The sequence below is a fragment of the Armigeres subalbatus genome, chromosome 2 (assembly GCF_024139115.2).
Source record: "Armigeres subalbatus isolate Guangzhou_Male chromosome 2, GZ_Asu_2, whole genome shotgun sequence".
NCBI classification, from domain to species: Eukaryota; Metazoa; Arthropoda; class Insecta; order Diptera; family Culicidae; genus Armigeres; species Armigeres subalbatus.
The window spans coordinates 203,599,883-203,627,019 of record NC_085140.1 but is presented as its reverse complement, the minus strand read 5'-3'; the positions used below and the strand labels follow the sequence as shown (position 1 = coordinate 203,627,019).

At 40.5% G+C, this 27,137-nt stretch overlaps 1 protein-coding gene across 1 annotated transcript; it reads left to right on the top strand.

Annotated features, from left to right (window-relative positions):
- The first annotated feature begins 438 nt into the window (after positions 1 to 438).
- On the top strand, positions 439 to 26,978 carry LOC134215775 (uncharacterized). Its single transcript, XM_062694895.1, has 5 exons — positions 439 to 623; positions 25,124 to 25,191; positions 25,262 to 25,462; positions 25,531 to 25,659; positions 25,721 to 26,978. The coding sequence occupies exons 1-5, from the start codon at positions 594 to 596 to the stop codon at positions 26,460 to 26,462; spliced, it is 1,170 nt and encodes a 389-aa protein (XP_062550879.1). The 5' UTR covers positions 439 to 593; the 3' UTR covers positions 26,463 to 26,978.
- The last annotated feature ends 159 nt before the right edge of the window (positions 26,979 to 27,137 follow it).

Here is a 27,137-nt window from a genome sequence, read left to right as displayed (position 1 = left end):
TCTAAAATACGTGCTACATACAACTTAGTTAGAGTAAGCAGTTGGGCTGGCGTATAAATTAGATTTGAAAACCAAGCACTACCTACTACGACGGGAATTAGCTCACTACCCTAGCAGGTACATCAGGTTCCTTTTCACGCGCGGATCATTAGCGTGGAGAATCAAAACAAAAACCTTCACCTTGCACCTGTAACGAAGCGGCCGGGTGTGTCTCTCCCAAAAGCCGAAATTTCCATGCACAGATCATAGCCACCATCCCCGGCTTGGCGGCCGCGGCGGTTTCCAATGCCAATGTTGGCCAACTCGCACACTCTCCCCAACCCCACAGACGACAAGTGCCCTCGGTTTGGCGAGCGAAAGAGAACAACGAAGAAAAGGTGAACAGCCTACGGGAAATTTCTTCTTTCACCATCTGTTTCTGGTGGGCCGCATGCGCGCTAGAAAAACAGTACTCTTTTAGATTCCGAGGAGTTAACAACGGACTGCGCGTAGACGGTATATTGGTCCAGGAAGTGCTACTTCCGCTACAAGTGTCTCTGTGCCAAAAACGCACCGCTATCTAATTAGAGCATCAACAAGCCAACAAGGATTAAATGGCTAAGATCAATTACCTAGTGTTCTTGGTAAGCATATGTGTTCAGTTGTGCTAGGCTTAGTTCTGGAATCCGTTAGACAAGTGACTACAGTTGGATTGGTTATCGAGCGATAGGAAATATGAACCGTCAAATATACCCTTAGAAAAAATATGCAAATTGTGTGCCACTTTCAATGAGCTCTTGAGTGAAAACGAACAAATGAAAAATCTTCTCTGACTTGTTTTTTGCAAAATGAGCACTCTTGAGGTATCGGAAGACAACGTGGAACACACGGAAATGGTGACGAATGAAGCTCTTCTAGTGAAATGTGTTTTTAGGTCAAACCGAGTGAGAAACTGTTATTTTAAAATTATATAGACATTGTTGAAGCAACGGGGAGACAAACTGATTTTCAATGCTAATGAGTCCCCGTTTGAAGGTCCGATGTGAATTTTGTCGATGATGACGACCTCCGAAATGGAATGCTGAAAATTCGGGAAAGTGAAACTTAATTCAATTCCTGTCGTTCGTTTTGTTTTAATGTCGACATTGGAAACCAGTTCCCACTACGGCGGTCGGCGGGTTCGTTGCTTGCAGATTGAAGTCACCCGTGTTTGCTGTTTTCTCGGCGGAGGCGGATGCGAATCGAAAGTGGTTCTCAGGCTTGGTCAATGGCCTATTGTTGGGAAGAATGTGCGCGCTGAATAATTATGCGACAGGGTCTCAACTTGATCAGGTGTAAACCGAATTAATTAGAGTGGGAACTCATGGAGTGAAGCAAAACAGTGAACTAGTTTGGTTTAAATCAAATGGAACAATCTGCAATTTTCTTTTTGCATTATTCCACTTTCGTGATTGTCACATGAGACGGCTGGTTAATAAAACATTCTCTATAATTTGTTTCTGCATGGCAGATGCGTACATAAATAGTGCCTTCTGTAGCTTTTAGGTGAGGCGTCTGATGAAGGCGAGATTCTGGGTTGAGAAATTTTCTTATATATTTTTTATGTAAGTGACGTGGCATACGAGTGCAAAAATAGTACTTGGCTTAGAAACCTCGCGGTTGACAAGAGTTTAATGAATACTAATCTGCAAGTATACAATACCAGTTAAGAAAAAGAAATGTTTTTATTTATAATGAATGCATTTTAATTTAAAAAAAATATCAACTTTCTCAATTAAGAATTAATTAATTGATATATAGAGATGTTTATTAGATTTGCGCTCATTTTTCCTTATTTAACACCATTACGTTTACTAATATTCATACGAATCGTATATTTGAAATGAAATAAAAAAATTTTCCAAATACAAGTAAGATGACTTTTGATAGATTATCGGACATGCGTAAGCAAAACATAATTAATAAATAATTAAACAGTCTAAAGCATTATTTGCTTTCTTTTTATATTCTCTTCCATTTTTTCAAAAAAATATGGGACTGCTTCTGCTGCGATGTCCCGCTGGGGTCCAGTCTAATGCTTGTTTACATATTTCGTTTCCGCTCCTACGTAGAATGCGGCCGACCCAGCCCCACTTCCGATCTCGAAGTTCTGTTGCTATCGGCCTCTGGTGACAACGGGACGAGCTCGGTGGTCTAGTGGCCATCGCTTCTGCCTTATAAGCAGCCCAAGCAGCACACATGTTGTAGAGAAGTTAACGTAACTCTTATACAACCAAATTCGGTCACATTTGAGTTGCTGCAACCAAATCAGTGTGAATTGTGCTACTCGGGAGGAGGTCGTGGGTTCAATTCCAGGCTCGTTCCTTTCCTACTTTGTATTTCTATCTTAGTTCTTTCTGTGTTTCACATTCTATCAAAACGATTTCTAATGTTATAACCTTACACACTAACAATTCCAAAACCTCCCGTAGCACCTATTAAATGTCGTAGAGTTCTCTGCATTTTTCTTGAATAGGTGCCTAAGTATCCATCTTTTCCCTTCCTCAGCATTCGCAAGGACGTGGCCAGGGCAGATCTTGACTATTGGAGAATGCTTTGCTAATATCTAAGAGTTAGTGATTATTCTTAATCAAAATCTGTGGTAACGGATGAAACTGATGCTACTATCATACAATAGTCCAGGCTTGTACCACTTACGAATTTGTGCGAATTGCTCAATGCTAATGCTATCGGCCTCTGGTGACAACAACGATGGAGCTCGTTGTTTGAGATCCAGTTGTGAGGCCACCAGGCCCGAATTATATACCGCAGACATCTGTTGATGAACACCTGCAGCCGTTGAGTGTTCTCCACTGATACACACCATGTTTCGGTATCGTATAACAGCACAGATTTCACGTTAGAGTTGAAAATTCGTATTTTGGTGCGTTCACTTATTTGCCTGTTATTCCAGATATTTCTTAAACTCGCAAAGGCAGCCCTTGCTTTCTTGATCCGTGCACCTATGTCGATTTCGGTACCGTCGTCTGACGCCATTTGGCTATCAAGATATTGGAAGTTTTCAACATTCTCTACTGATTGCCCGGCTACTGTGAAACTGGAAGGGGTCACCGTGTATACATCCATCGATTTGGTTTCTGCATATCAGAGCGCCGTTGAGCGAGGAGTGCAACCTCATCAGCCTATTCGAAGTAATTTAGGTGTTCCACGGTTATGGGCTGCCATAGCAGCCCGCGGTTTGGTTCACGGTCAATTGCACCTACCAGAATCTCGTCGATTACGATGATGAACAGTAACGGTGATATAATACATCCTTGCCTCACACCAGCTACGACCCGGATAGGGTCGGACAAGACCCCATTGTGCAGCACTCTACACGAGAAAGCCTCGTACTGTGCCTCGATGAGGCCGATGATTTTCTCTGGAACTCCCTTGCGTCTCAGAGCGCCACACATATTCTCGTGATTGAGAACTTTGAAAATGGTACACAGCAACATAATGCCTCGCCAGTTATCGCATACAGTCAGGTCACCCTTTTTGGGCACCTTCACTAAGATAACTTGCATCTAGTCCCACATATTACGAAATAAGCAATGCAGTAGTTGAGCGGATCCCATGGGTCAGATTTGAGCATCTCGGCTGATATGCGATCGACCCCTGGATCTTTATTCGATTTCATACTTTGGATGGCTGTTTGAATCTCTAGCAGCGATGGAGCTCCGGTATTGAGGAGTGTTATTCGTCGAATCCTAGTCAGATCCGAAGTGGTGGTGGCCTGGGTGGTACTTGAAAAAGTTGTTCGAAGTGCTCGAACCAGCGTTTCAGCTGGTCAGTTGGGTCGGTCAATAACTAATCATTCGCGTCTGTCATAGTGAACAGCCTCTGTTTTTGCTCATTTCTCCGAGTCGATGGCGTCCCAGTTCGAGTTGTCGAATTCGATCTTCACACTTAAGTCACCCATATAGATCTTGATATCACCTTTCGGAATTCTATCTACGACGGCATTGAGTTGGCTGTAGAAGTACCCTTTTCTTGCAGATCGGCAGCATTGGCATAGCATTGGATTATTGTCCTGATTCTAGTAAGGTTTCGAACCCGTGTTCTAAATCTGGCAACGATTATCCTTTCACTTATAGGTTCTCACTTCATAAGCGCAGATTGTACCTGGGCGCTTAGTAGAAAGTCAAATCCGCGATGCCGGGGAGCGTGTTTACCTCGTAAACCAGAGTATAGCAGAACATTGTCCCGTTGGCGTTCTGTGTTCTTCAAAGTTTGGCCAACGGTCTTCACTCAGTCCCAGAATCTAAAGCTTCATGCGGCGTGCATCATTGGCAAGTTGTGCCAATTTACCCTGTCGGGATAGGGTTAAAACGTTCCATGTTCCTATTCGTGTCCGTTGTTTCGCTCTAAGAGTCGTTGCCGTAAAATCAGTCCGTATTCTTTCATTTTCGGATTCTTATCCACCGGACTGCCATGTTAGGTATAGCTTGTGTAAGACTGGGATGCGAAATGTGTCTTTAATTTAGTCGCTAGAAATCCAGATATTGATCCTCAAATATACCATTTGTATGTAAAACCAGCGGTGGTGTTATAATTATTTCCGGGGTTGTACGCATTAAATTTGATGAAGGCGTACTAATTCAAGTTTTATTAATTACTAGCAGACCCGACGAACTTCGTTTCACCTTAAATTGTTTTATTCTCTGATTAGTTCTCTAGCTATGGAGAAATGTATGCTTCATTTGCATGGGAGCCCCCCTTTCCAGAACAGGGGGGGCATAGAACTTATGACGCTCATGAGGCACAGTCTAAGCATTCGTACTTTATGTACCAACCACGAGCACTCTTATGTCTTATGTCTAGGTAATTCGTAAAAAAATCCCCCACGAAAATTTTCTGGGCCAGACCAGGAATCGGAACTCTTTAATCATGGTCTACTTTGCTTCCAAACTATACCTGTCGCTGATCTATGGAAAGTTCCAGAGCCGGCTTTAAATTGAACTTCATCACGTTTGTCCTTGATCTGCTCAAAAAGCTGTTCAATAAGTACTTAGAGTAACGGTTTCAAACATTCAACCTCGAACGAACGAACTCACGTTTGGAGAAGAGCACCCCGGCAACAACAACCGCGCATGGACCGTAATGACCTCCGTATTTACATACAGTAGTGGTCCCCGCAGCCCATCCGCGACATGTATGCTGCCGGGGTGAGCGAGGTGTTCACGGCATCACAGTAGTCTCTACTGCAGACGTTGATTTTATTCGAGATGCCGCCACCGCTGCAGCTTCGACATGTTTGGCTGCCATGTTTACCCCATTCCAAATAACATCATGCCGGCACATCCTCTCAAAGAGGATTGTCCATGCCGCTGACAAGCAACATGTCACGTCGTTCAACATCTCGTCGCGAATTTTATTAGCAAGATACTGAATCATGACGATCCCTGCGACGTTATCGTTTGTCTTAAGAATTATAATTTACCGAATCTAGTTTGGCGTTTCGATGATGAAGTTAATGGATTACCTGTGGCCTATTAACGCGTCAACGTAGTAGAAGCTTGATCTATCTGAGTTCTTGTTATCCTCCGGATTGCATCAGATCAATGGTCTTCTGATCATCTTGACTTGGTGTTTGAAAGTGATCTTCGAGTATCCATCTGCTCTTCTAAAAATTGACCTTCATCACAAGTCTTTAGTTTTAACCATCGACGTCCGTTCTCGCGAGGAAAGATCTGTGCCTACATCTAGCGTTGACTACGACTTCAATAGATGTGATTACCAAATCACCAATGAACGGATTGCTGCCTTGGACTGGAATCAGGTTATGGATCATGACTCAATCGATGATTCGCGTTCTATCCACACCATCGAACAGATCATTCGAGAAAACGTGCCGGCTAAAATCTGCCGACCATCTAAATAGCTCAATCGTTTGCGGAAATGAAACGCGGCTAATCTGTGGTTTGCCGAAGATAAGTATACCCGAATGCAGCATTGTCGAAAATGATCCTTCATCGTCCTTGGTCTACTTTAAAAAAAAACGGGAGGGATCGAACAATGTCCCTGTCACCTATCGCACGTTTTCTTCCCGATCATCTGTCGCAACAGTAAATTTGCTTGCCAGCTTCTTCCGCTTGATACATGACGTGAAAGTCTGTCGTCGTATCTATTCCATCCTGCTTCCTCAGGTCACTTTCAGCAATGTGCTTACCGCCCTTACCTTCATCAAACAATGTGCTTCATCACTGACATTGCCCATTGCTGCAATTTTCCGAGATTATCGGATACTTTTATTCAATCTCAACTTGAGGTTAAATAAGGGTGGGATTATGAGTATGTTTTCATTTAGTCAACAAATTGTCACCTGTATGGATTCGCATTATGCGTTATACATATTGTACTCTGTGGTTCGTCTTTGACGTTCTTGATAAGATACCAGTTTGGTTTCATCGCTGCTGTTCACATTAATGCTGAAATTATGGAGTGTATTATCTTAACTCGCAATGGATTAAGATAGCTCTTTAGCATAAAAGAACAGCAACAGGTTAAGATAGCTCAAAACAATCTTTAGCATAAAAGAACAGCAACGATTAATCTTTGTAGACTTATGCAAAATGACAAATCCCAAGTAGCTTTGGTGCAGAAACCCTGTTTTCGAAAGGGTGCTGTCTACCTTGGTAACCTAGTGAACTCGGTTTTTGCTGCTTTCAGTAATGGAATGGCAAACTCTCGATGAATGCCGCGTGCATGTGAGCTTGTTAACAACGCTATCGTTACTACACTTATTTCTGAACTAACAAGCAAAGATGTTTGTGCTGTCATAATTGATGCAACTGGCGGAACCCCGTAAAGAAATACCATCCCCTATGGATGCTTTCAAACGAGTTGTCATATATTGCACTTCAAAAGGCCTTCCGCTAATTGTCGGCAGTGATGCTAATGCTCATCACATCTTCTGGGGTAGCTCGGATATCAATCGGTTTACTTACCCAACCTTTATAGTATTCAATAAAACAAAGCTGTTCAACATAACACTTTGCTCCAATAGAATCAGTCACAAGTTGACGGACTGGCATGTTTCAGATGAGGAGAGAGATCATTTGATTGTTACTTCGCAGACTTGCGTTTTAGAAATCCTCGTTCGACCAACTAGGATTTGTATATAGAGTTGCTCTCTACCAAATTTCATGGATACCTACCTTCTATAGAAACTCTTACCCACTTGGATGATGCAGTTGATACTACAATATTGCACATCGTGGAAGCTTTCGAAGAACTTGCCCTTTGCGTTCTGTAAAAACCTCAAGAGGAACTCCGTGGTGGAATTCCGATTTGGTTAAGCTCAGGAAGCAGTGCAGACGGAGTTGGAACAGACGCCATTCAGCATCAGGGACGGATTTTCACTAATCATAACTACTGAATCGATTCAATGGGCACTTGACAGTTTTGCTCCCTATCTCCCTATGAATCTCCAGGGGAGGATTGAGGTTTTGAGCATATGAATATATTGCTCAAAAGTAATCGTGCTTGGGTACTTTCTTAGATATTGAGGGTGCTTTTAACAACGTGTAATTCGATGCAATATTGGAAGCCGCACGTTATTATGGGCTACCTAATATAATTACCAAATGGATTCAATGGAATTCACCAGATGCTTAAAAACCGACATCTCTTCTCGACATTACGTTAAGCAGCGATTAGGAAATTAAGTGTCGGCGGATACCCTAAAGGGGAGTATTATCTCCACTTTTGTGGAATCTCGTTGCAGATACGCTATTGAGATTACTCAATAATGGCAGTTTTCCTACCTATGGATTTGCCGACGTCTAACTAACATTGATAGTGGGTTTGTCCACTTATTCAACCTGATGCAAAACGCTGTTCAGTTAGTTGAGTCGTCGCCAAAATGGCCTTTCGGTTAATCCGAATTAAAAATCTATTGTTTTTCTCACAGGAAACGTAACCGTAATGGTTTTTGTCCATTACATCTTTTTGGTTCTGAAATCAATGTAACTGATCAGGTAAAGTATGTGGGTCTAATTTTAGATTCAAAGCTTGCTTGGACTCCTAACAATGAGTTCAGAATCAAAAAGGCGTGTATGGCTTTTGGCCAATGCGAACGAACGTTTGGTAAAGCTTGGGGCCTTAAACTCAAATATATCAAATAGATTTACACAACGACCACGACCACGTTGTACGACCAATTTTGGCTTATGGATGGCTTGTGTGGTGGCCAAAGGGGGAACTTAGGACAATTCAGTCTAAATTTGGCCATCTTCAAAGGATGTGCCTAATGACAATGACTGTTGCGTTCTCCCCAACTCCAACGGCTACTCTCGAAGTTCTCTCCGGCGTGGCCCCACTACACATACATCTCAAACAAGAAGCATTTTTATGTACTTACCGATTATGGGTACTTGGTTTTATGGAAGAGAATCATGTAAACCGCAGTTCTACACACACTTCGTTGTTATCGTTTATAATTAATTGGGACAATATTTTCCTTGCTCCAAGATATCTGACACACGTTAGTATTTTAGGACATTTTCAACACAATTACCCTCGCGGGATGAGTGGACATCTGGCTATGAGAAGTATGTCGGACAACATTGTTTGTTACACTGACGGCTCCATCCTCGAAGGTAGAGCAGGTGCAGGCGTCTATTCGCGTGTGCTGAGATTAGAACAGTCGCACTCACAGGGTAAACACTGCACTGTCTTTCAAGCGGAAATATTTGCCATCATGTGTGGAGTGCAATCTGCACTGCAGCAACGCATTATGGGCAAAGTTAAACTTCTGTTCAGATAGCCAAGCAGATATTAAAGCTCTCGCTTCGGCCAACTAAAGGTCGAAGTTAGTAATCACATGTCGAACTCAAATTGAGGAACTGAATTCAGTTAATTCTTTACAACCTTATATGGGTACCTGGCCATTCTTCCTTAGCTGGAAGCGAATTGGCTGATGAGTTAGCTCGTAATGGAACATCACATGACTTTATTGGTCCTGGGCCAACTATTCTAATATTCAAGTGTTGGCTGAAGCTTTTGATCAACTCTGGGGCTGTCACTCAGCACAAATTGCATTGGAGTACATAGTCTGGATTCATATCATCAAACAAAATTGTACATCCGGGGGCTATATCCGGTAGTAGCATGCTATTTAGCTAATCTGTCTAAACAGAATTGTAGTGTCTTAGTCAAGGTCTTGGGGTCCTCCTTAGTCATGCGGTAAGACGCGCGGCTACAAAGCAAGACCATACTGAGGGTGGCTGGGTTCGATTTCCGGTGCTGGTCTAGGCAATTTTCGGATTGGAAATTGTCTCGACTTCTCTGGGCATAAAAGTCTCATCGTGCTAGCCTCATGATATACGAATGCAAAAATGGTAACCTCTAAGGACGTAGCCAGAAGTGGGCAGGGGGGGGTCGTCGCCCCCCTAAATGGTGGAAGATTGAACGGGTTTGAACTGAGATGCGCACTTTACGATCCAATCATATAGGTGGTTGAAATTGAAAAGATTCCCAAAAACTTATTAGAATATCCAGGATCCATAATATATTAAAGTTCAAAACAACTCGAAACATTTCGGGTTTAAGAATTCTCCTTGAAATCCTTCTAGAAGCTCCCCTGGGAACTTCTAAATTCCTTCGGAAAGTTATCCACAAATTCCTCCGAAAATCGTTCGAAAATCCTTCTCATGTAATTGTAATTTCTTCTTGTCTAGAAACCCCTCACTAAATTTTTGTTTAGGAAATTCCTTGAAGATTTCTTTTCATCTCTCCAAGTTTTACTTCTAGATATTTCTTCGGCTATTCTTCCAGAAAAATCTCCGGCATTTCCTTAGGGAATGCATTTGAGAGTTCCTTCAAGTAAGGGGCAAGTGGGACCTAAAAAATGCTAGTTCAGCAAAATCGCTAAAGCATACTTAGAAAACAGGGTATTTCAGGACATTAACCACGGATACATCATTATATGCTTCCGTTGTTGAAGTGTAGACGTGTTGTAAGCCATTTATTAAGTTACAAAAATATTGGTAGTGACTTGAATAAATTTTCCTGTGATACTCACTTACCCCTTCAAACGGGGCAAGTGGGACCTATTCTGCTCTATACTGTCGAACGAAACTAATTTGAAAAATGTAGATATAATGCTCATGTAATTTCTTAGTCGTAGTATTTCAGAACATGGATGGAGGTTTATTGCTTGTCAGACCTTTGTTTTTAGCAAAAGAAAGGGATTACAATGTTAGCAGATATAAAATCAAGACAACAGACGGTTTACCGTTTAATTGTTTAACTGTTGTCTGGCTTTACATTAGCTTACTTTCTTACCGAATGTGTTAGATGGAAGAGATAAGCAAATCTTTGTTCACTTTTCGAATGAATGTTTCTCTGTTTAACACAAATTATTACATAAATTACCTTACCTCAGAAGGAACGTTTTTATTCAGGCGGTGTTGTAAATTTGTAATAGAACGAAATGGCCAATTTATGTCTTAAGCACTTTATTTATCTCAAAATCTGTTAATCTGATGCGAAGTTTAAAAATAACAAAACACAAGACAAAACCTGTTGATCTATTGTAGAATAAGTAGATTGTTTGCACTGTAAACGGAAAATATTGCATAGTTATAACCATTGCTCTTTTCCATAAGGGAGATAATTTTTAGAAAGTATAATACACATTTGGTAAATCAACTGTACACTACTTCTTAACAACTAAACCAACGATATCAACTGCATTTGATTCAGATCCATATGATATATGAGTGTCGAAGTTATTTTTCACTAGACAACAATCTAAAAACAGGTAAAATGGCTCTATTGAAAATGTTGTTCAAATATGTCCCACTTGCCCCATGTGTGTTAAAAATCAAGGGAAAGTGAAAATTGCAGATTTTGGCTTTAATAAAAACTTTTAAATTGTTTTTGATGTCACACAATAATTTAATTGCTTAAAATATTCACTTTCCACATCAATGATGAATTCAGGAACGACTATTTTGTTGGAAATCCATTGAATTAAAATAAAAGTGATAGATTTTGCCGGTAGTTTAAAGTCATGATTAAACAATACCATTAGTATGGTGCCGCCAATGGTTTTGATTCAATTTTTTTTTGTGTCAGGCGAATTCGTTAATAATTCTGCTTCATCTTTCTAGAACACTGTTACCATTAAAAATGTTCACCGATTAATCAGCAGCCATAGTACCCACTTACCCCGTATTTTCACTTGCCCTGGGTACCTTATACATACAGAATTTCCTCCCAAAATTCCACTAGAAGTTTCCTAAGAAATTTGTGATGGAAATCCTCCGATTCTTCTTCTTCTTCTCATTGGCATTACATCCCCACACTGGGACAGAGCCTCCTCGCAGCTTAGTGTTCCATAAGCACTTCCACAGTTATTGACTGCGAGGTTTCTTAGCCAGGTTACCATTTTTGCATTCGTATATCATGAGGCTAGCACGATGATACTTATATGCCCAGGGAAGTCGAGACAATTTCCAATCCGAAAATTGCCTAGACCGGCACCGGGAATCGAACCCAGCCACCCTCAGCATGGTCTTGCTTTGTAGCCACGCGTCTTACCGCACGGCTAAGGAGGGCCCCAAGACCTTGACTAAGACACTACAATTCTGTTTAGACAGATTAGCTAAATAGCATGCTACTACCGGGTATAGCTCCCAGATGTACAATTTTGTTTGATGATATGAATCCAGACTATTTCATTTGTAAATCTATAAGAAATTCCTTCGGAAATTCTTCTAGAAACTTCTCCGGGCATTTTTCCAGGAACTCTTCCTTTAATTCCTCCGGGAGAACTTCCAGAAATTTTTCCGGGAATACCTCCATAAATTCAATAGTGAAATCCTCTAGGATTTCATTCTGGAATTCTTTCCGCAACTACTTTAGAATATCCTTCAAGAATTCCTCTAGAATTTTTTTTAGGAATTTCCTAAAAAAATCCTAAAAAAAAATTCTAGAGGAATTCTTGAAGGATATTCTGAAGTAGTTACGGAAAGAATTCCAGAATGAAATCGTCCTTTAGGATTTCACTATTGAATTTATGGAGGTATTCCCGGAAAAATTTCCCCGTAAATTCTTCCAGGTGTTTTCACGGGAATCCCTACAGGTACTTCTCCAGGAATTACTTCAGGAATTTCTCCGGGATTTTTTCCACGGAATCGTCCTGGAATTCTTTCCGGGCTTCACTCGGAATTTACTCCAGAATTTTATTCGGAAATTAATTTGAGAGTTCCTCCAGGAGTTCTTCTGAACAAACCCCCGAGAATTCAACCGGTAATTTCTTCAGAAATTCATCTGGGAATACTTTCAGGATTCCATCTGGGAATTTCTCCATTAATTCTTCTTGGTATTTTTCTTGGAACTCCTTCAGATATTTCTCCAAAAATTCCTTCATGAACTTCTCCAAGATTTATTTCAGGTCTTCCTTGCAAGAATTCCTCCGGAAGTGCTTGTGGGAGATCCTCCGGGAGCCCCTCCAGGAGTATTTCCAAGAGTTTTTTCCAGGAATTCCTCCAGGAACTTCATAGGGGATTACTGGATAATATTTGGCAGGAATTTCACGGGAAATGGGATTTCGGAAGTTTCTCTACGAGACGAGCCAGCTTTGTGCTGAAAGTCTCGCTAATAAAGACAAAAAAAGTTCCTCTAGAAATTCAACTCCGGGAGTTCAACCAATAGTTCCTCCGGGAATTCATTAGGGCTTTCTTTCAGGAATTCATGTAGACTTTTTTGGGAATTTATCTACAAATTCCTCCAGAAATTCCTCGGAGAATTTCTTACTCTTACGGAAGTTCATTTGGGAGTTCATCCAGGAGATCTTACGAGAGTTCCTACAGGATTTCCTCCAAAAATTCTTCCTGTAGTTCTTAAAGAATTCTTCTGTAGTTCCTCCAGAAGTTCCACCAGCAGTTCCTCCGAAAATTCATCTGATAATTTCTCCGAGAATTCCTCCAGAAATTACTCCAGAAACTACTCTGGGAGTTCCTCCTCAGAGGAACACCCGGAGGATCTGCCGGTGAAACTCCTGGAGGAATGCTAATAGAAACTGCCGGTGGATCTCCTGGAAGAATTCCCGGAGGAATTTTCAGAGAAACTCCTGGAGGATCTCCCAGTGGAAATCTTGAAGTTTCCACCGGTATTCTTGCAGAATTTCTTTGGCAATTATTCTAGGAATTCCTCGGATTCCATTGTTGATTATTGATTCCATTTTCGGTATAATTTCAGTATAATTTTTTGGTGAAATTCCTGGAGAAATTCTTTGAAATTTCCACAAGAAATTATTCACAACTTTCACGGAACATTTGATGGGATTTACACAAGAAATTCGAGGATTTTTTTTTCGAAATTCCTGGAATGTTTATTGGCAATTCTGCGGAATTTCCACGGAATATTCTTAGGAATTCCACGGTGCACAACACGAAAGAATGATCTGAAGAACTACCTGCAGAACTTATAAAGGAGTTCATGGAGGATTTCTTGGAATAAATAATGATGGAATTTTCGGATCAATTCCCGGCAAAATGGATGGTGGAACTCCTGAAAACATTGCTGAAGAAGTTGCTGGAGGAATTCTTAAAGAATCCCAGATTGAATGCCTGGAGCAATTGTCGAAGAAATTCCTGAAGAAAGCTTGCATATTGTTTTTATGACTATTTGAAAATAAATATAATTTCAGAGAGGTTTTGTTTAGAAATTCAGATGAATGGTTCTAGTTTTTAGAAACAGGAAGAAGGCAGGATTTTTATAATAATTTTATAACCGATTTTATATTCTTTCTGAATACTAAGTTCGTTAATAATGTTTTCAATTTATTTAAAAATATCTGATGAGCAATAAATCATTCATTTTGAAATCCATATATTGTTTTAATCATTATTGTTGGTTTAAAATAAACGCACAACGCAAATGTTGCATTGTGGGTGTGAATACGTCACGTTTAGTGGCGTTGCGTTTTAGTACAAAACGCTGGTTCCTTAGCCAGGTTACCATTTTTGCATTCGTATATCATGAGGCTAGCACGATGATACTTATATGCCCAGGGAAGTCGAGACAATTTCCAATCCGAAAATTGCCTAGACCAGCACCGGGAATCGAACCCAGCCACCCTCAGCATGGTCTTGCTTTGTAGCCACGCGTCTTACCGCACGGCTAAGGAGGGCCCCAAGACCTTGACTAAGATACTACAATTCTGTTTAGACAGATTACCTAAATAGCTTGCTACTACCGGATATAGCTCCCAGATGTACAATTTTGTTTGATGATATGAATCCAGACTATTTCATTTGTAAATCTATAAGAAATTCCTTCGGAAATTCTTCTAGAAACTTCTCCGCATTTTTCCAGGAACTCTTCCTTTAATTCCTCCGAGAACTTCCAGAAATTTTTCCGGGAATACCTCCATAAATTCAATAGTGAAATCCTATAGGACGATTTCATTCTGAATTCTTTCCGCAACTACTTTAGAATATCCTTCAAGAATTCCTCTAGAATTTTTTTTAGGAATTTCCTAAAAAATTCCTAAAAAAAATTCTAGAGGAATTCTTGAAGGATATTCTGAAGTAGTTACGGAAAGAATTCCAGAATGAAATCGTCCTTTAGGATTTCACTATTGAATTTATGGAGGTATTCCCGGAAAAATTTCCCTGTAAATTCTTCCAGGTGTTTTCACGGGAATCCCTTCAGGTACTTCTCCAGGAATTACTTCAGGAATTTCTCCGGGAGTTTTTCCGCGGAATTGTTCAAGAATTCTTTCCGGACTTCACTCGGAATTTACTCCAGAATTTCATTCGGAAATTAATTTGAGAGTTCCTCCAGGATATCTTCCAAGAGTTCTTCCAGGAATTTCTTCAGAACAAACCCCCGGGAATTCATCCGGTAATTTCTTCAGCAATTCATCTGGGAATACTTTCAGGATTTCATCTGGGAATTTCTGCATTAATTTTTCTGCATGGTATTTTTTCAAGAATTCCTTCAGATATTTCTCCAGAAATTCCTTCATGAACTTCTCCAAGATTTATTTCAGGTCTTCCTTGTAAGAATTCCTCCGAAAGTGCTTGTGAGAGGTCCTCCGGGAGCCCCTCCAGTAGTTCCTCCGGGAATTCCTCCAGGGACTTCATAGGGAATTCCTGGATGATATTTGGCAGGAATTTCACGGGAAATGGGACTTCGGAAGTTCCTCTACGAGACGAACCAGCCTTGTGCTGAAAGTCTCGCTAATAAAGACAAAAAAATTTTCCTCTAGAAATTCAATTCAATTCATTGGGGCTTTCTTTCAGGAATTCATGTAGGCTTTTTTAGGAATTAATTTATAAATTCCTCCAGAAATTCCTCGGAGAATTTTTTACTCTTACGGAAGTTCATTTGGGAGTTCATCCAGGAGATCTTACGAGAGTTCCTCCAGGATTTCCTCCAAAAATTCTTCCTGTAGTTCTATAAGAAATTCCTCCAGAAGTTCCACCGGCAGTTCCTCCGAAAATTCCTCTGATAATTTCTCCGAGAATTCCTCCAGAAATTACTCCGGGAGTTCCTTCTCAGAGGAACACCCGGAGGAACTGCCGGTGAAACTCCCGGAGGAATGCTAATAGAAACTGCCGGTGGATCTCCTGGAAGAATTCCCGGAGGAATTTTCAGAGAAACTCCTGGAGGATCTCCCAGTGGAAATCTTGAAGTTTCCACCGGTATTCTTGCAGGATTTCTTTGGCAATTATTCTAGGAATTCCTCGGATTCCATTGTTGATTTCATTTTCGGTATAATTTCAGTATAACTTTTCGGTGAAATTCCTGGAGAAATTCTTTGAAATTTCCACAAGAAATTATTCACAACTTTCACGGAACATTTGATGGGATTTACACAAGAAATTCGAGGATTTTTTTTTCGAAATTCCTGGAATGTTTATTGGCAATTCTGCGGAGTTTCCACGGAATATTCTTAGTAATTCCACGGTGCACAACACGAAATAATTATCTGAAGAATTCCCTGCAGAAGTTATAAAGAGTTCATGGAGGATTTCTTGGAATAAATAATGGTGGAATTTTCAGATCAATTCCCGGCGAAATGGATGGTGGAATTCCTGAAGACATTGCCGAAAAAGTTGCTGGAGGCATTCCTAAAGAATCCCTGATAGAATTCCTGATGGAATGCCTGGAGCAATTATCGAAGGAATTCCTGGAAAAAGCTTGCATATTGTTTTTTTGCCTATTTTATAATAAATATTATTTCAGAGAGGATGTCTTTAGAAATTCAGATGTGTGGTTCTAGTTTTCAGAAACTTATGGAAGAATGCAGGATTTTTATAATAATTTTATAACCGATTTTATATTCTTTCTGAATACTAAGTTCGTTAATAATGTTTTCAATTTATTTAAAAATATCTGATGAGCAATAAATCATTCATTTTGAAATCCATTATTGTTGGTTTAAAATAAACGCACAACGCAAACGTTGCATTGTGGGTGTGAATACGTCACGTTTAGTGGCGTTGCGTTTTAGTACAAAACGCTGACTTCAACGCCCAGCGCGACGCAACAAGCAACAAGCAAGCAATTAATATTGTGATCCAGCCTTCACTGTTGGTTGTGAATTTAGTTTCAAAGTTTTTGGAACTTAGAAGGAAAAAGTACCATGCACTATCCCAGACAACCAGAATGCATGCATAATAGAATTGTTTTTCTGTTATGCGATGCCTATGCGCACAAATTTCATCGCTTACCAGTCGCGAAAACACTTTTTACGTACAAAAGTGGAGGCGATATAAGTGTATTTCTTATCCGACGTTGCACGGAAGTATATGCGATGTGCACGATTTTTATGCGAGTTTGTTCGTTATGCATTGCGATGTAGTTTGTGATAACAAACTCTGTTTGACAGATAATCCGATTTCATGTGAGTTTGATTGCAGGAATATGCGATGTCAACAAATGAAGCTGGAATAAACTCGTAAAATAGCCTACTGTGCGGGAAAATTTATAAATAAACTGATGAGCTTTGCACAACAATGCGAATCTGATGAAACTTGGATCGGTAAACGATTTTGATCGTGCATTCTTATGCGATGTGTGGTTGTCTGGGATAATATTTATGTATTTCTATAAAACTACGAACCAGAAGACCTAAAAAAGTCGCCCCCCCTAATCGAAATCCTGGCTACGCCCATAACCTGGCTTAAAAACCTCACAGTTAATAACTGTGGAAGTGTTTAATGAACACTAAGCTGCGAGGCGGCTCTGTCCCAGTATGGAGATGTAATGCCAATAAGAAGAAGAAGAAGTCAAGGCCTTAGTCAAGGTCACTGCCGACTGAACTATCACATGGCAAATATTCAACGCGTTGAACCATCTGTTTATGGTAGTTGTGAATCCGATTATGGAACTTTTTATCATCTGATATGTAACTGCCCAGTCTATGCGCAATTGCGTTTCCAAATATTTGGTAAACACTTACTTAGTGAAATTGACCTCAGAAACCTGCACCTTCAGAGTATTTTGTTGTTCATAACCCGTTGTGGTAAGGAGCTATGAGCTCTTGTACGTTTATGAGTTGTATGCCCCCTTCAAGGGCCCATTTTCAAACTTTCCTTTTGTTCTCCAAACCACATTCCTATCCTTTTTGTTCACTTCCTTTTTCGTCAGGTTTGTGATAGTAAATGCTGTGAAGGCGATGGCACAAATCTCGCTCAACTTTTCAAAAGGACCTAAGTAACATTTTTTTCATGAATTAATTTGAATAGCGCAATCAACAGAAAAACATGAAAGCTTTTGATTGCAGTACCCAAATCAATTCATGAAAAAAATGTTACTTAGGTCTTTTTGAAAAGTTAAGCGAGAAATCTCTCAAATTGAGGTGAACGTGCCCCTGGAGTCGACGTTCTGGTACCTGATACCATCTTGTCAACTCAGAAATCGCCAACTGCTATGGATCCGTGGCCACCGCATTCATTACAGCCAAAATAATCCGTTAGATTTATGCTGCAGTTTATTCAATGAAGTATGTGGTTTTTTCGACTTCAATGTTAGCAAATCGGTTTTTAAAAATAAAATAATAAGTCAAACAATCAGTCTGCGCAATCTATAAATTGAAGACGGTAGGGTAAAACGACCTATTATGGAGGGGTTAAGCACCGTGTCAAAACAAAATTCATTACAAAAATTCTTCAAAAATTACCTGTTGGTCGATTTCCACATTGTAGTAGTTGAATAGGATGCTCGTTAACTATAGTTTCGTAAATATTTCGTCAATTGTGCTGAACTTATGTTGTTTTGTTTTTATCACAATAAAATCAAACTACCGCAACAATAGGACGCAGTTGCCTATCGTTGCGATATTTGTTGAAGGTCAGTCCTATTGTTGCGGTATTGCATGTAATTTTTATGGAGAGCGATACCGCAACAATAGGACCTTAGCACTACCGCAATAATAGGCTCAAAGGATTCAAATTTTTAACGAAAAATGTTAATTTTTCATCATTTTGAACGGAATTTTGTCAAACAAAAGCTGTTCTAGTTGTTAATCCGAAGAGTTTTAGCGTACCCACAATTGTTTTCAATGGTATTATATCCAGAATGTACTATTTTAACACTACCGCAACATTAGGGCATACCACAACGATAGGACGTTTTACCCTCATTTTTTTTTATCAGTATAGCGGCACGACCAACACTTTTTTGGACAATATTACACCAGCCTTTCATGAGCTGAAAAAGCATTCACCACCAGAGAAAATTTACCGAACATAAAGTCCATTTCGGTCGAAACTTGTGATATCTAGAATAAAAGATTGTACACAATTGTTGATGTTTTTGACTACTTGGCGTAACAACCAAAGTAAGCAAGCCGTCTGGTGGCATAATTTTGGTTAGAGTTTCAGTATATGAAGATTTACAACGATAACTGTGCTCAACCATATATCATTACTTACCTAGCCATATACACCCGATTCTTTTTTTACACGGGGAATGCGTTCCGTTTAAAAAAAGTTTTCAGTTCAAAATTCGAAAATCCGTGTAAAAAAAGTTTTATGATTTCTCGACGAATCAAATGGAACAACTTTGCAAAAATTTTGAATGGGATTTTTTTTTACACGGCCGTGTAAAAAAAATCCGTGTAAAAACAAAATCGGGTGTATCATTACTTACCTATACAAGAATTGGCATTAGGCGTTATTACAGAGAACCTGTGTGAATCGTTTTTTTTTTTCGTACTTAAATTGTGTACGCAAAAAATGTATCAGAAATTTTTTTTTGTGAGACAAAGTTCGTCGGGTCAGCTAGTGTTGCGACGGATTTTTCCTGGCTTGATAGAAACGGTTTTGACAGCAGTGTCCATTTCACACAGCTTCAAAGCTGTAATTTATTATCTAATTATTATTAAATTCATTATATGTATAAAGTAACTTACAAACTAGTTTCACCTAAATTTACAAGCAACAGGCTCCATCGCCACTCTAAACCAATCTAATTGAATCCTATTGCCTCAGTATGGAAGCATATACATGCATTTAATTGCCAGTGTTGCCAGTTTCACAACTATTTTAGAACTCCACTTAACACTCCCACCCGTGAAACTAGTAACAAACTGGTATATTACGCATTACACTTTCTCAAAAACTGTTCCCCGACTAAACCCACCTGGATCGAATATCATTGTTTTCACAAAACTATCAACAATTTCTCTAATATTTTTTTTCTTTACACCAAACAAATCGCTTTGCTTCGCATTGCACACGAAATCGGTCGTTGCTCCTGTGTGAATGGATTCCTTTCTGCCCTTATTCTGTGCGTCGGTGCACAAACTGTTGAATTCATCCGAGCTTGTTCGATGATCAGGACGGTGCACGATTGTCGTCGCTGCAATAGTATTGCTTTGCAGCACTTGACCTACCGGTTCAAATTCAATTTTGCCTTCCGATACGCACAATAACAAAACGGTTTGTGTTTGGTGGGTAGCAGTTTCAAATACATCCGTAACGTTATATGCGGCGCACGAAGGCTCGGGCGGTAACTTGATTGATGAGTTACTTTTGGTATTACTATGAGAAACAGCGGCACCCAAACACAATGCACCATCGAATTCTTCGCGTGATTTCGTTTTGCCACTGTTAGAAATTTGTTCATTCTTCACCGATTTTTCAGAGATGTTTTTCCTGCTATATTTAAGTATTATTGCTTCTCTTCTGGCACTAAATTCTGAATCGATTTCCTTTGCAGCCGCCTCGAAATCTTCATCCACTTTCTTCAATTTGCGTTCGTAATCCAGCTGGATTCTCTTTTCAAGCTCGTGCTGTTGAGCCCGCCATACTTTGTTTCGCTCCTCTAGCAGCTCGAGCTTTCTTCTCAATTCGTCCATGGCGACTCCTTCCGACTTCAGAGATAGTTTCTTTGAAGAATGTTGCGACGGATTTTTCCTGGCTTGATAGAAACGGTTTTGACAGCAGTGTCCATTTCACACAGCTTCAAAGCTGTAATTTATTATCTAATTATTATTAAATTCATTACACTGGATTTTGTTTTTACACGATTTACATTTTTTCAATTTTGCACTCATCCTGAATGTTTAACGCATATTAATTATCATGTGATTTTTCTTTGATTTATTCTGGATTTTTTGAAACATGTTGCGAAGATTTTGGTGGTAAGTTGAAGTCACACGATCAAAAACACGAGCGAAAAAAAATCGTGTAAAAACAAAATCCTGTGTATATGTATAAAGTAACTTACAAACTAGTTTCACCTAAATTTACAAGCAACAGGCTCCATCGCCACTCTAAACCAATCTAATTGAATCCTATTGCCTCAGTATGGAAGCATATACATGCATTTAATTGCCAGTGTTGCCAGTTTCACAACTATTTTAGAACTCCACTTAACAGCTAGTTTTAAATAAAATCTGAAATTAGAAAATGCTATTAAAATCACGTGCAAGTGATCGTGTATTTCCCTCACTTACGTAAACATCAAAGTGCCGTATCATCAGTTATCACTTATGACTGTTATTAACCCATTATCACATTAGTGAACTGAAAGTAGTTTGCTGCATATTGATGGATAATTCGATTATGTAAATTTCAAACCACCGAGCAAATCTGAATCAGCATCAGCAGCGGTTCAAAGTAAATCGACTCATAAATGCTCTGCATCCGTGAGTGAGATATTTGATAAATTTCGAATGGTATGAACTCTCTTTTGTGAAGATTATCCATTTCAACCGCAAATGACTATTTTAATACTTGAATTGCTTTTGAACTTTTACCGCAGTACCGCCGTATCGGACGGGATTAAATAGTTTTCACTTCATGGCCTCGCCTCTACATATACCATATCATTTGGTATTAGCAAGGCAAATTAAGCGAAAAAATAATCAAAATTTCGAATCGCTCAAATTTGCTGATAAATTATACGCGAGCTTAGTGGTGGAAGGCTAAATATTAGCATCGGAGTATCGGTTCCTCTACATGCCGATTACTTTATAATGGTTTTGTATATAAACTTGGCGATGAACATATAGATATAAAATAAATGACTTCACGATGTGAATGAGAAGCAGTCGGAACGAAATAGGTCAGCAGCATTAAATGCTCACGTCCAATCAAGACATCTGCAAGTTTTCGTTGGCGATTGCCCGGTGCGATGATGGTGCAGCCACGCTCAGTTCATAATTATATCGTAAATCATTGCAGTTCGAGCAGATGGTTTGCCAAGCAGACCGATTTCCGCCAATTGCAGGCAAACGCCTGATCCCAATACGGATGAGTGGGATACATTTCCTCCACCTATCTGACGATGCACGGTGCACTACATTCAGCAGCCGGTTGCATGGTTTTAATTTTTGCCGTAGAAACTAGACCAATTCGCGAGAAGAAACTGGTTTCACCATGAACGTTGTTTCCCGACGGTTGGCTGCAAACATATAGAACAAACAGGACCAGTTCAAGCAAATCGGTGCATCAGTGGAAACTCTCGCTAGCAATCATCTTGATAATATGGTTCACTTTTAATTAGATTATTATAAGCTTTGATCAGTCGACACATGGTGCTTGGCGATATTATCATGGAAAAGAGGAAGAGTTGATTTGATTATCATAGGAGAAAGTTATTGGCATACTGGTATCTACTACTAGATTTGAATAATTAATGTTCGCTTGGAAGGTTGACGGATGTGTTCCAAAACTCATATTTAGAGGGGGTATAAATGTACTAGTCAAAAAAAATAAATATATATGTATATTTTCTTTTATCTTATTAGTCTTTTTCTGAAATGGAATTTCATCCCCATCCGAGACATTGCCGCCTTACAGCTCTATGTCCATTGAGCACTTTCACAGTTATTAAATGGGAGGTTTCTGTGCCATGATACCAGTTTTGTAGTTGTACGCGTATCTTGGGGCTAACAGAACGATAAGCTAGGAGAAGAGAAGGAAGAAATATCCTAGATGGGACCCGGAATAGACCCACTCATTGAAAGCCCCTGCTACGGTTTTATATTGCGACTTAAAACACTGTTCTCTCTTAAGGATCTCATTAGACTATATTTGTAAGGCAGGAGCCTCTTCCCGGGTAGCCTACTCCTAAGGGAGTATTATGTGGTGCTGGATTCAATCTAAAGCCATTCGCTTCCACTTGCTCAGAATGTTTAGTGCCTTCAAAACTGAAAAAAAAAACCCACGGTCTGGTCGGTTCTGGATTCTTTACTGGATATTGTCTTCCCACACTCCTGTATTTTCTGCATCAGCTTACACTCAAAGACTCCTTAAGTTCATGGCCATATAGAGCCACGAGAGAATAAGGGAAGTATATGTCTGTAGATTTTGCAAATTCTTCTACAGCTTCACAAACTACATTACACAAATTCTTCTACAACTTCAAATGGTAATTATGGTAAAACATTTCGTACTCACAATTTGAAAAATATAATAAAAATACAGTCATTATTACGATTTTATATTGAACTGTCCATTTTGCCCCGAGACAGAGTGAAACGTAATAAAAAATTAAGCCCCCTACATCATGCGAGAGAGCAGTGCCGAATTTAGACTCCGCGTGTCAATGACATCGCATATTGTGTCGAGATATCTATCTCGAAAAAAAAGGCGATGAAACGAAACTGTACGCCGGACTCACGATTCACGGTTGATTTGTAGGCAATGAAATGAAAGTGAAGCCAGTCTGGCCTTTTGTAGCCTGGCTAGACTTGATTGATCTATGCTGGTCACTCCATCCACGCTGGCTTGTAGCGTTTCCCGCCCAGAAATCACTGCAAAGAGCGTTTCGTTGGTTGACGAATCTTCAACACGGAGCATAGATTAATTGAAATTGAGAGTGAGATTTTCGCTGAGTCAGCAGCATTTGTTGCACGCATAATAATCGTCAGGTGAATTGTTGGATCATCATGACGATGATCGTTTGTGGCGAATGTTTTGTGGCTTGACGAAATTATCATTCCAATTTACACCAAACAGTACATATTAGATTGCTTTGATAAAATGCTATTGATTTTAAAGATAAATCTGTTTTTGAATATCTAATTTACATATGGTGGACGGGCGATGAAATTTCTCAAATTTTAAAATCTATAATTGGCGCAGGGGGCCCTCCTTAGCCGTGTGGTAAGACGCGCGGCTGCAAAGCAAGACCATGCTGAGGGTGGCTGGGTTCGATTCTCGGTGCCGGTCTAGGCAATTTTCGGGATGGAAATTGCCTCGACTTCCCTGGGCATGAAAGTATCATCGTGCTAGCCTCATGATATACGAATGCAAAAATGGTAACCTGGCTTAGAAACCTCGCAGTTAATAACTGTGGAAGTGCTTAATGAACACTAAGCTGCGAAGCGGCTCTGTCCCAGTGTGGGGATGTAATGCCAATAAGAAGAAGAAGAATTGGCGCAGTAAAATTATACGGTAAATTTTTAGATCTGTGTATAGAGTATGTGGCTTTACAACTTCATGGTGTTCGATACTTATTATTTATTATTTATTCAGACTAAGGCCGAAGTGGCCTGTGCGGTATATAAGAGTCTTCTCCATTCGGCTCGGCCCATGGCTACACGTCGCCAACCACGCAGTCTACGGAGGGTCCGCCAGGCATCTTCCACCTGATCGATCCACCTTGCCCGCTGCGCACCTCGCCTTCTTGTACCCGTCGGATCGTTGTCGAGAACCATTTTCACCGGGTTATTGACCGAAATTCTGGCTATGTGCCCGGCTCACCGCAGTCGTCCGATTTTCGCGGTGTTAACGATGGATGGTTCTCCCAAGAGCTGAAAAGTGCAGTGCAGCGCTCCAGCCAGTGCCTCACCACCGTGTTTAAATAGCTCTCCTGGTAGTTGATCAACCCCAGGGGCTTTGTTGTTCTTCAGCCGGCCAATCTCCTCCTGGGTTTCTTGGAGATCCGGAGCTGGTAGAATTTGTCCTGCGCGCGTTCCCCCAGGTCCATCACCATACCACCATCTTCGTTTGCCACATCGCCATTCAGGTGCTCTTCGTAGTGCTGCTGCCACCTTTGGATCACCTCACGCTCGTTCGTAAGAAGGTTCCCGTTTATGTCCTTACACATATCAGGCTGTGGCACGTGGCCCTTACGTGAACGGTTCAACTTCTCATAGAACTTTCGTGTGTTATTAGCGCGGTACAGTTGCTCCGTCTCTTCACGGTCTCGATCTTCCTGTTGACGCTTTTCCTCCGAAGAATCGAGTTTTGTCTGTTCCGCGCCTGTTTATATCGTGCCTCGTTCGCCCTCGTGCGGTGTTGCAGCAATCTCGCCCATGCTGCATTCTTCTCTTCTACTAACTGCTCACATTCGCCGTCATACCAGTCGTTTCTCTGATCCGGGGCACCGTGCCAAGTGCAGCGGTTGCGGTGCTACCAATGGCGGATCGAATATCTCCAGCCATCTTCAAGAGACGCAGCGCCTGACTACTCTTCCGTTGGGAGTGCCACTTCCAGCTGCTGCGCGTATTCTTGGGCTAGTCTACCGTCTTGTAGCCGCCCAATATTAGGCCGTAGCGTCCGTTTTCGATACTTATTTCATTTGAATAACTTATGACTTGTTGCGGCACTTTATTTTTATAAAACCTACTTAAACTTTATAAACTAACTTTTTGCTTTTATTTTCTTGTTTTTGCTTACAGCTATTATTCGGATGCCCGTTTCTCATTAGAGCTGACGATTTACTCGACTCGGAGGAACCACCTGAGGGGTAATTTCCGACATATATTTACATTGGCCCTGCAATGAATAATTATATTTTTCCTTACAATCAATTCCAGCTACTATGCATTCATCGAGTCCCCATCAGCCGTTCCTCCGAAGGTTCGCTCCCCACCGTATACTCACATCAACATCGATTGCAAAGATGCGACTAACCCTAAGCCATACGTTTCGGCAAACAATCTCTGTGGAGATTTGAACAAGGGTAAAATCCCGCGCAATCCAATGCGTCAAAGCGTGATGGGAGAACCTTACCCTTTGTAAGTTTTACAAATAGTTATATATTGATAGTAGAAAAATAAGTGTCTTTCATTAACTTGTTTTCCAGTGAGCTAATCAGAAACCAAACACTGAAGTTTTTGTCGAAAACTTTGCCTGTACTGAAGGCCGATGATACGCTCCCCAAGGTCACTCAGATAATGCCGGACGATACTGTTGAGCAGTATGATGATAATGGGTAATGCGTGAAATTTAAATACCACCACAGCAAATGTTAAAAATAATAAATTTTGTTTCAGAATTGGTCGCCGGATGGGAAAAGGCATTCGCATGACCGAAGAACGCAAGGATGACGAAGAACCACGGGCGCCAAGGAAGTTCTGCGATGGTGGTGGCGTATTTTGTGCTCTGTATCGTGCCATCCAGGGCGAACCTTTCAGTAGCAAACTGGTCGCCGAGCGACGTGAAGAAATTCCAAGTGCTTACGCTCCACCACCACCTCGATACGAAGGACCCCCCACACCCTGTCCTGCCAAGGTGGAATATGCCACACCGGTCTTCGCTAAGAACTACCAAGGTTCGTGGCGGTACGTCGTCCAAATTCCGTACGAAGGTTACTTCACGCAAACGGTTGAGGTGACCCGCTGTCTACAAGCTCGATGCCATTATCTCGATGGAGGTTGCTTGTCTTCTCCCCGTTGGGTGAGCTTGCTTGTTGCTGAAATTTTCTACCCGAATGCTGAAGAGTTCACAACAACGACATCCACGACCACTGCACCGTCGATTCAGGACTTCCAGGCATACCAGCAGTATCTGCAGAAACGGGCGGGACTTCCCACCGCCGTTGACAGTGGCTCGTATGAAAATACTAGCAATCATGCAACTCGCAAGAGCGATCAGCATTGTGACGGTCACGATGAAATCGGGTGCTTCCAAGTTCGTTTGTACTACGATTGGTTCCTGATACCGGGCTCTTGCAAGTGCTGGAGACCAGATTACTTCGCCAAGTATGTCCGAAAACGACCAACGCCTGAACTGTAGAACTCGATTGATATCTGCGCCCATGCGAAAGAGGTCGCGTACGAGTGTTGAATGGACTGCAACTTTATTTATTTATTTATTTTATCATAGCTTATGTAAATGCTAGAGCGTAAAATGGAGATTCAAGTTGGAGCTTATTCGGGTACAACATTTGGAAGGCGCTTCTGTGGACGCTTTTTTGTGCGTTTCTGGACGTGTTTAATCTCTCTATCTTTTACGCAGGAGAATTCTATTTCCTTCCCTCAATTTTCCGCTGGTTATGGTGTTATGGGACAATAATCGCTACAATGAGCCATCGAAGGCATTCATTGGGTCGGATTTATTTTTGGTTCAAAGTGAACTGGAAGTATTACTGGCAAAACTGATCTACAAAACAGTACTACATTATACGCTCTTCATAAGAAAGTATAGGCTAAGATTTAGGTAAAAATACTTTTCTCGTCTACTAGAGTCTGATTCAACTAAACTAAAGCAATGAAAGAGGAAAAATTGTAAATATAAATATTTTAAAACTTAGTGTATTTTATTTATTTATTGAACCGAAGTAACTACAGGGCAGTCACAGCAAAATTGTCGTCACATAGCAAATTTACATCCTCAGTTCAAAGTTAACAATGCGTTGGTATTTGTATTGATACACAAAACTATGAAGTTATTTATTTATGTTTACATAAA

Coding starts and splice junctions, on each gene's coding strand:
- LOC134215775 (XM_062694895.1), top strand. CDS start 594: ATGGCTAAGATCAATTACCTAGTGTTCTTG. Junction 624..25,123: donor TCAATTACCTAGTGTTCTTG/GTAAGCATATGT, acceptor TTTTGCTTACAG/CTATTATTCGGATGCCCGTT. Junction 25,192..25,261: donor TCGGAGGAACCACCTGAGGG/GTAATTTCCGAC, acceptor AATCAATTCCAG/CTACTATGCATTCATCGAGT.